Below are 10189 nucleotides of genomic sequence, written 5' to 3'. Positions count from 1 at the left end.
AGCCGTTAAAAAGAATTCATTTGAGTCAGTTCTGATGAGATGGATGAAACTGGAGCCAATTATACAGAGTGAAGTAAGCCAGAAAGAAAAACACCAATACAGTATACTAACACATATATATGGAATTTAGGAAGATGGCAATGACGACCCTGTATGCAAGACAGGAAAAAAGACACAGATGTGTATAACGGACTTTTGGACTCAGAGGGAGAGGGAGAGGGTGGGATGATTTGGGAGAATGGGAATTCTAACATGTATACTATCATGTAAGAATTGAATCACCAGTCCATGTCTGACGTAGGGTGCAGCATGCTTGGGGCTGGTGCATGGGGATGACCCAGAGAGATGTTGAGGGGAAGGAGGTGGGAGGGGGGTCATGTTTGGGAACGCATGTAAGAATTAAAGATATTAACATTTAAAAAAAAACACTGGGGGGGGGGAAATAACATGAGTTGAGGAAAATAAAGAAAAGGTATTAAAAAAAAAAAAGAAAAGAAATATTGTAACAAAACCAAAACTTTATTCTCCCATATGACTACCAGGAGACTTCCAGCAGAACAGAGCATTTAAAAAACACTCTGTAAAGGGCCAAAAAAGAAATATGTTAGGCTTTGCGAATATGACCATTGGCAATTAATTAAGTTTTCAGGCATAGAGGATAACCAAAGAAGCTGGCAAGTCCCTCTTCCACCTTTAAGGACTCCGAAAACTGAATTACACACAATTTTCACGTCAGAAAAGAAAAGTCTTTTCGGTTTTCCTCAGCCATTAAAAGTGTAAAGCTCTAAAATTAAAAAGAAGAAGAAGAAGAAAAAGTAAAGCTCATTCTCAGCTCAGAATAGACATTGCAAAAACAGGGGCAGGCTGCCCTGCCTTGATTGAAATGGAATTCCAAGAGGAGGGGCCCCAAGATGCACTGTAAGGACAAGTTTCTTAAGCAAAGAACTGGCTTAAGGGAGGTCACCCCTGAGGGCTGTGAGTGCCGGACACCATCACTGGACTCCCCTGGTAGACTCGGAGGCCGTTCTCAGCCCTGAGCCCTGGCGACTGTGCCATCTGCTTTTTCTATCTTCGCATTTGGTGAGCTGAGCAATCTTGACCCAAGATCCTTGACATTCAGATTCAGCCTGACCACGCCTACAGCGGCTGCTTTTATGCGGGGAGGGGGTGGGGGACGGGCTTATCGCGCGCGCATGCGCCCAACTCGGCCTCGCGGCCAATCCGATGGCAGGTGCCGACACCTGGCAGCCAATCATCGGAGGCAGCCAGCAGGCCTGTAGGGGGAGCTGAGGCGGCGCTCCAGACCTGATGAGGCCTCGTCCCCGCAGGCTCAACTCCTCGGGGTTAATCTTGGAACTGCCTAGGGCAGGTGAGCTGCCAGCAGTTCTGTCTCCTCCCTCAATGGGGACCGGTAAGGACTGGAGCGTGGTTCAGCCAAAGCAGTGCCTGACGGCTAAAGGGAGGGTTTCTCAGGTCCCCACTCGCACGAGGCCTTGCTCGGCGGGGCGGCTGGTGAGGGCGGTGAGAGCTTGCAGCAGGATCCACAGGCTTCAGGCTCCTTTCGCCCTCTCCCCTCTCTAGTCTGGGCGGGCTCTGCCCTCCAGCAGCTTTCCTGCCCAGGGGCGGGACAAGCCAGCTCGCGGAAAGGGCCTCTTAGGCCCCTGGCCCCTGGCACCAGCTCCAGCTCTCCTGTGGAACCTAATGTATTTAAACACAGACGCACAAATCTTCACGGCCGGACCCGGTTCTGCACCCAGGCACAGTCAGGCAGGAGCAGAAAAAAAACAAAAACAAAAAACAAAAAAACATCTATCTAGCAGCCTCTTCACTGTCCTGGTGCTTTAGTCGTTTTCCTGTTTCCTCTGCCTCTCCTCAGACTCCAGGGCTGCCCCGTCCCTGGGGGCCCCGAGATTCAGGCCTTTGGTTCGGGAAGTTGGCAGATGAGGTATTTGTTTGTTTGTTACTGAGAGAAGGGAGGTGGGAGGAAGAAGCTCAGGGCAAAGGAGTTCAATCACTTGGTCTGGTTGAGTGTGAGACGCCTGGTCAGCATCCGTAGGGTAGGACCAGGTAGGGCCTGGGGGGATAGAATGTTCCCGGAACAGGGGACTCACCCTGGCCATTTCCTCTGCTTGTCCCCAGGATGTGACCGTGTGCTGCCTGGGAGGTCTCAAGCGCTCAGGAGTTCAGTGGGCCCCTGAGGTAAGGTGACAGACATCTTTACAACAGGGACAAAGGTGTGGCTTTCTTACTTTGCGTTTTTCTCCTTTCATTGGTCGGCTGACACGTTGCTGTTGAGAGAGAGTATTCCTGATTGGGGATTACCTGACCCTGATTGCGGGTGCTGACTTCAGGGCCATCATGGTTTCAGGTTTGCAGCTTTCTGAGTGGCAAGCTTAAAAACAGGCAGAGTGACTTGCTTTCGCCTGCCTCCTTGAAAGAAAAAAAGTAAGAACACCATGGGTCTTAAGCTGTGTAGAGCTGACTCCTACCACTTGGTGAGGCTAAAATGGGGCAATGCACATATCCTAAGGTTTTAGCTGGCAAAGCAAAGCAATGCAGGTGTGGGGGTTCCCTGGTGGCCTGGAGATTAGGATTCTGGGCTTTCACTACAGTGGTCTGGATTCAATCTCTGGTCAGGGAACTGGGACCCCACAAGCCAAACAGCATGGCCAAATGAATGAATGAATCCAGTGGTACATTCAGAGAAAATATCCTGTGATTTAACATGTTCACGTGAGATTGCTTGCTCATTTCTGTACCCTTAAGGGCTTTTCTTCATTAAGTAAGTCAGCTCCACTGGATGGGGGTGAGGCACCATCTGAGTTCATTTCATGCGAGTAAACAAGATCATAGGAAGCTCTATGCCCAGCCACTTGTGCCTACAGCTGTGTTGTATACTTATCTTGCTGGTACAGCTTTGACTTCACAGCATGTTTTGTTTTGGTCACAACATGTGGCTTCATAGGACATAAGTTCCCCAGCCAGGGATCGAACACAGGATCCTGACAGTGAGAGGGCTGAGTCCTAACCAAACCACTGGGCTGCTAGGCAACTCCTGTGTTTCGGTGCTTTGGATTGGGTGTGTGTGTGTGTGTGTGTGTGTGTGTGTGTGTGTGTGTGTTTTGATTTTAGCTATATTTATAGGAGAACTGTTCTGTGTGTAAGTATGATGTGAATGGTAATAAAACTTGAAATGTTTGTGTTGTACCTATGATCTCAAAATGGAATAGTTTGAAAGAACTTACCACTTGTTATCTCTTGGCCTAGGATCTCTCCTGAGGTAGTTAGTAGTCAAGCTTTTGTCTGGCTTGGCAACCTCTGAAGACTTAGCTTGTTGAATCTAAGCTCTCTCACTTGTCTGTACTCTTGAAGCCTCAGTTCCTCCTTCTGTGGGCCTCTCCAAGGGGCTTCTCTTGTGGAGGCTGCTGTCTTTTCTCAGAATGAGTGATTCAGGAAAGCGCTTGCACCCATGATAAAGTGCAGAGTCTTTTTTGAGATGTTACACATCTTCACTTGTGTATTTGCTTAGTCTCACAGGTCTACCCTGTGATAGATTGAGAGAGAACTACACAGGGGTGGGAATATTAGGAGATTGAATTCACTTGAAGGCTGGTTACCATACCCATTAATCCACTATGCCAGCCTTTGTTTTATATGATCTCAGCTCTGTCAATGTGAGCAGATTATTTGGCTTGTGTACCCTTCTTGTGTGCTGCTACTGCTGCTAAGCCACTTCAGTCGTGTCCGACTCTGCAGTCTCATGGACAGCCACACACAAGGCTCTCCCTTATCTGGGATTCTCCAGGCAAGAACGCTGGAGTGGGTTGCCATTTCCTTCTCCAGTGCATGAGAGTGAAGTCGCTCAGTCGTGTCCGACCCTTCGAAACCACATCGACTGCAGCCTACCAGGCTCCTCCGTCTGTGGGATATTCCAGGCAAGAGTACTGGTTTGGGTTTCCATTGCCTTCTCCAGCTTGTGTGCTCTCTGGCCTGATGTACTCAATTTTGATCTACTCAGTTCTAGACCGACTCATTTCTTGAAGTTCTAGCAAGTCTCCTCTTTGCCCTGGATTAAGGTTTCTGTTTCTCTGGATGGTTCCCATCAGCAACCTGACTGACTATAATGTGACCTGTCGTTACAAATCCATCTTTTGGTGACACATCCTGCTTCTGCTGCTTTTATTTCATATTTGCTTGTTACAGACCTCTGCAGAGTTGTTCCTAGACTTTGTTATCTCGAGTTCTCTCATTTTCCTATAAAGCCACTCTTGTCAAGGCCACAGGTGAATTTCAAATATTCAAATGTCTGCCTGCAAGGTAGGAGACCGGGCATCAATTCCTGGGTGGGGAAGATCGCCTTGAGAAGGAAATGGTAATCCACTCCAGCACTCTTGCCTGGAAAACCCATGAACGGAGGAGCCTGGTAGGCTACAGTCCATGGGATTGCAAAGAGTTGGAAATGTCTATTCAAATTCTTTTCCTGGTTGTTAAATGCTTTTCTGTTTTTAATTGTTGTAGAAAACATCTAGGTTAAATTTTTACCATTTTAACCATTTTTGCATGCTAAGTATTTTGCACACTTTCATCAGCCTTTTGGAGAAAGAAATGGCAACCCACTGCAAATCTGATGGAGAAGGGAACGTGGTGAACTTTAGTCCATGGGGATGCAAAGTTGGGCACAACTGAGTGACTAAGACATATATACACACATAGACACAGTGTTGATTTGTTGTTGTTGTCATTGTTTTAGCTGTGTTGTGCAGCTTGAATGACAGTTCCCAGGCCCCTGATAGGACACTGTGGAGTCCTAACCTCTGAACTACCAGGGAATTCCTTATCACATTGTTATGATGCAGATCTCTACACCTTTACAGCTTGCAAAATCGAAACTCTGTACCCATCACTTGTCCCATTAAACAAACTGCAACTCCTCTTTTCTTGCCCGTTGACCTAGACCATGGACTCCATCATTCTTTTTTGTTTCCTTTCTATTGCTTGACTGTGTTAGCTATTTCATGCAAGTAGAAACTTACAGTATTTGTCTTTTTGTACGACTGGCTTATTGCATTTGGCTTGATGTCTGAAATGATCATGCATGCTGTAGCATGTGACAGAATTTTCTCTATATGGCTAAATAATATTTCATTGTGTGTATATGTCACATTTGATGGACATTTCGATGCTTCCACCTCTTAGTTGTTGTGCTTCGTGCTGCTGTGAGCACGGCTCTGCAGATATCCCAAGACCCCATGTTAACTTCTTTTGAATTTATATCCTGAGTTGGAATTGCTAAATCATGTGTCAGCTCTAGTTCTTTAATTTTTCGAGGAGCCTTTAAACTGTTTTCTGTAGCAGTTGCACCATTTTAAAATCTATCCGTAACACACAAGGATCCAGTTTCTGTACGTGCTTGCCAACAGTTGCCCTTTCCTTTCCTTCATATGTAAACACACACATATGCACACACAATTTCTTTCATACCCTTTTCCATGATTGTTTATCTCAAATTATGAATATAGTTCCTTGTGCTATACACTACGCTCTTGTTTGTCTATTGTATATATTATGCTTTGCATCTGCTAATCACCAGCTCCCAATCTGTGCCTGCCGTACCTTTCCCTCTTGGGAATCACATAGTCTGCTCTCTATGTCTGTGAGTCTGTTTCTCTTTCATAGATCAGCTTATTTGTGGCATATTTTAGAGTCCATGTAAGTGATACCATACGATATTTGTCTTTCTCTTTTTTTTAATTTTTATTTTTACTATGTTTTATTTTACAACACTGTGTTGGTTTTGCCATACATTGACATGAATCCGCCACAGGTGTACATGAGTTCCCAATCCTCACCCCCCTCCCACCGCCCACCCCATATCATCTCTCTGGATCATCCCTGTGCACCAGCGCCAAGCATCCTGTATCCTGCATCGAACATAGACTGGCGACTATCTTACATGATAGTGTACATATTTCAGTGCCATTCTCCCGTATTATCCCACCCTCTCCCGCTCCCTCAGAGTCCAAAAATCTGTTCTATACATCTGTGTCTCTTCTGCTGTCTCTCATACAGGGTTATCATTACCATCTTTCTAAATTCCATATATATGTGTTAGTATACTGTGTTGGTGTTTTTTTTCTGGCTCACTTCACTGTGTATAATCGGCTCCAGTTTCATCCATCTCATTAGAATTGATTCCTATAAAGTCTGCAAGCAATAATGCTGGAGAGGGTGTGGAGAAAAGGGAACCCTCTTACACTGTTGGTGGGAATGCAATCTAGTACAGCCACTATGGAGAACACTGTTTATAATAGCCAGGACATGGAACAACCTAGATGTCCATCAACAGATAAATGGATCAGAAAGCTGTGGTACATATACACAGTGGAGTATTACTCAGCCATTCAAAAGAATATATTGTCTTTCTCTTTCTGACTTCCTAAGTATTCTTTTGAATGCTAGTGTAGATTCAAGTATTTACTTAACAACATTTGTTGCTACTGTATAAAATGTGGTTGACTTTTAAAATATTTGTCTTCTATTCTGCAAGCTTTATATTAATTCTAATACTTGTGTTTCTTCAACATTTTATATACTAAATTATCTTATGTCTAATATACTTTGACTTCTTCCTTTCCATTGTGAAGGCTGTTTTTTGTTTTTTATTCTTTTTTTTTTTCGTTTTTTTTTTTTTTTGAAACTACAGCAACAATTCTCTTTTGTTACCTGATTGCTCTGGTTATAGAACTGCCAGTATAATGTTGAGCCAAAGTGTGTAATAGACTTCCTTGTGTTGTTCCCAGTCTTAGAGGGAAAGCTTTCAGTTTTTCATTCTTTAGTATGATGTTAGCTGTGGGTCATTTTACAGGTGCCCTTTGATTGAGAAAGTTCTCTTCTGTTCTTAATTATTAAGTGTTCTTTTAACCCCGGTTATGAAAAGGTGCTAGATTCAGGGAAATGCCTTTTCTTCAGGCAGATGTGTTATTTGTTTTATTGTTTTAAAATGGCATAATGTTGATTGACTTTCCTAGAATGAACCAACTTTGCATACCTCCCTAAATCGCATGTGATCATAGTGTACAGTCTTTTTTATATGCTGTTGGATTTTGTTTGCCAGTATTTTGTTGAGGACTCTTTCACCTGTATCCATAAGGGATATCAGGTCTGTGTGTGTTTGTGTGTGTGTGTGTGTGTGTGTGTGTGTGTGATGTCTCTGTCTGATATTGGTATGAGAGAAAGACTGGCATCATTTTGCCTGCTATGTGGGGAAGAGACGTGTGGCAAAAAGATGAAGCATTGTTGGATTGACGTTTAGCCAGGATTAGAGGGAGAAATTTAGGATATATCTGTGTGGAATTGGGGTGAGATTATCAGAGAGCTCATTCTCAGTTTCCTAGGCCTGAATTAAGTGCTTGACATTGAATTATGCTGTTTGTTAACTAGGAATATATAGATTATACTTTGAATTTGCTACCTATTTTGTTTGTTAACATTTATGAAATTAGAATTTATGGATCAGTTGTAATGTGCATTTAAGATCCATTTTCTTCCATTTTTACTACAAAACAAGATGCCATTGAATAGCTGATGCCTTTTAAAAAAGCTGTTAACCTTAAGTCTAAGAAATAAGCATGTTTGTCTTTAAGATACAAAAACACATTTAAAAGTTACAAATTTGCCAAAGAAGACGCAACTGGTGTGTGGTTAAGTTAGAATTCCAATTTAATCTCCTATGACTCCAAAGTCTATGCTTCGAAACGCTGTAGAACAATGCTTTTGTAAAAATACTCTCCTTTACATGTGATTTCACGTAATGATCAGTGTGGCGTTTTGTTTTTTTTCCCCCTCTTTATTTTTTTAAGTATAAGAGGTTAAAGTGAACATGCGACAAAGCTATGATTCTAGAGCCATGTAGACTTGTAGTCGTAGGTTTTTTAGCTGTCATTGAGTCTGGTTGACACTCAGTGTCTTTGTAAGATAAGGGTGTGTATAAGTACTCTAGAGTTTTGGAGATAATCAAATAGCCCATTTTTCTGTACTTAACTAATCTGTAGTATGTTTACACTTAGGTGGCAGTTTGTATAAAGGAAGCACTGGGACTTGTGGCCGCACCCTATAAGAATAAAAAAGTATTAAAAATATGGAACTCCCACGTATGTTACGTGAAGAAGAACAAGAGCCAGAAGTACAGAAAAGGGAGGGAGAGACGAAACAATTAGATGATGATGATGATGATGAAGTGATCTTGGTTGGAGTGGAACATGGAAATGAAGATGCTGACGTGATCTTTGTTGGGATGAGCTCAGCTTCAAAACCAGTCGTTTCAAACATACTGAACAGAGATACCCCAGGTTCTTATTCAAGGAGAAAAAGGTATGGTCACTTCAGGAGAGGTAACGCTCACAGATTACAGCCTGTTAGTCATGTGACTCCTACATCAGAATCAAAGACTGTCTTGCCAGTGTCTGACTCTGACTCAAGATCAACAGGTAGTCCTATTATTATTGAACCTCCGTCTCAAGCTGATTATAAAAATCTTTCACCACAAATAGTGCCTGATGGCTTTTCGAAGGAGTTATGTTCTTCTTTGATTACCTTCACAAGGTCATTGCAGCATCCAGTAGAAACAGCAGTTTCTGCAGGAGATATGAATAAAAGTCCTCATGTATCAAAGCGAGTTTCCCCTTGTGAAACAAATCGCAGAAATCCCAGAAGGCCTAAACTCAGTGATGGCATTGTAGGGGAACATTCTTTAGGTTTCTCCCCGTCAGGTTTTTTTCATATAGAGACCACTCAGCAAAGCACACCAGACCGTGTCCATACCTCACTAAGCCATGTTCAGAATGGAGAACCTTGTCCAAAACCTTTTCCAAAGGACAGTGTTCATTGCAAGCCTGTAAGACCTTTATTTTAGGGGAAAATGGACGGACAAAAACTGATTTTCCAAGTTTGGTAAGTCCAAACAAAATTGGTGATCCCACAGAAGGAAATCTGATTGTGTTACTTCGTGACTTCTACTAAGGCGAGCATGGAGGAGTTGGGCAGCCAGAACCGAAGACCCACACGGCATTTAAATGCCTCAGCTGCTTGAAAGTTCTAAAAAATGTCAAGTTTATGAATCACGTGAAGCACCATTTGGAACTTGAGTGGCAGAGAGGTGACAGCTGGAAAACCCACACCACCTGCCAGCACTGCCTCCGCCAGTTTCCTACTCCCTTCCAGCTGCAGTGTCACATTGAAAGTGTCCACACGGCCCAGGAGCCCTCCGCAGTCTGTCACATCTGTGAGTTGTCCTTTGAGACAGATCAGGTTCTCTTAGAGCACATGAAAGACAATCATAAGCCTGGTGAAATGCCCTATGTATGCCAGGTTTGCAGTTACAGATCATCATTTTTTGCAGATGTGGATGCAAATTTGAGAGCATACCATGGTAACACCAAGAATTTACTTTGCCCGTTTTGTCTCAAAATTTTTCAAACTGCAACAGCATACAGACGTCATCATCGAGGGCACTGGGAAAAGAGTTTTCACCAGTGTTCCAAATGTCGGCTACAGTTTTTAACTTCCAAAGAGGAGAGGGAGCACAAGACCCAGTGTCATCAAATGTTTAAGAAGCCTAAGCAGCTAGAAGGATTGTCTCCTGAAACAAAAATTGTTATTCAGGTATCACTGGAACCCCTTCAGCCAGGATTGGTGGAAGTTGCATCCATTACTGTGAACACATCTGATTTTGAATCATCACCCCCCAAATCTAAAAGGAGGAGGTCAAAAAAAGAAAAATAATAGTTAATTCTGCCTTCAGTAAGTCTGAAGCAAGTATTTCAGTCAAAGTTAAAAACCCCATTAAAAACAAAAAGATCAACTTATAGCATTATTCAATAATATCAAATATAGGGAAACCGATGGGTAATTTATGTGATTTTGTTTTAAATAGAGGAAGTACAGTTTTGTGTGATCTTCATATTGAGATGCTATTTAAAAATCTATGATCTGCTTTTCGTGTAATTGTGTTAACATGTAAAAAGGATGTGTGCATGTGTGTGTGAGAGAGAGAGAATGAGAGAAGTGGAGAAAGGAAAAGTAAGAACCTATTTTGGTATTTGATGTTACTTGTAAGTTCCAAAGCTCTCCTATACATATAATCTGTAGAATGTTTTAGCAACGTAATTTTGAAGTGTTTTCATGCCTTGAA

At 42.8% G+C, this 10189-nt stretch overlaps 1 protein-coding gene across 1 annotated transcript; it reads left to right on the top strand.

The window, feature by feature from the left end:
* Positions 1-8167: 8167 nt before the first annotated feature.
* LOC132659018 (zinc finger protein 280B-like) lies at positions 8168-9765 on the top strand (the record flags this gene model as incomplete). The annotated part of the gene is given in 2 exon segments (XM_060408523.1): positions 8168-8894; positions 8897-9765. Coding segments are annotated over 2 exon segments (1596 nt in total), but the record flags the coding sequence as incomplete, so codon positions are not given.
* Between the last annotated feature and the right edge of the window lie 424 nt (positions 9766-10189).

This window comes from Ovis aries, chromosome Y, assembly GCF_016772045.2.
Source record: "Ovis aries strain OAR_USU_Benz2616 breed Rambouillet chromosome Y, ARS-UI_Ramb_v3.0, whole genome shotgun sequence".
Lineage (NCBI taxonomy): Eukaryota > Metazoa > Chordata > Mammalia > Artiodactyla > Bovidae > Ovis > Ovis aries.
The sequence above is the reverse complement of the archived record's forward strand: the minus strand, read 5'-3'. Positions and strand labels throughout refer to the sequence as shown.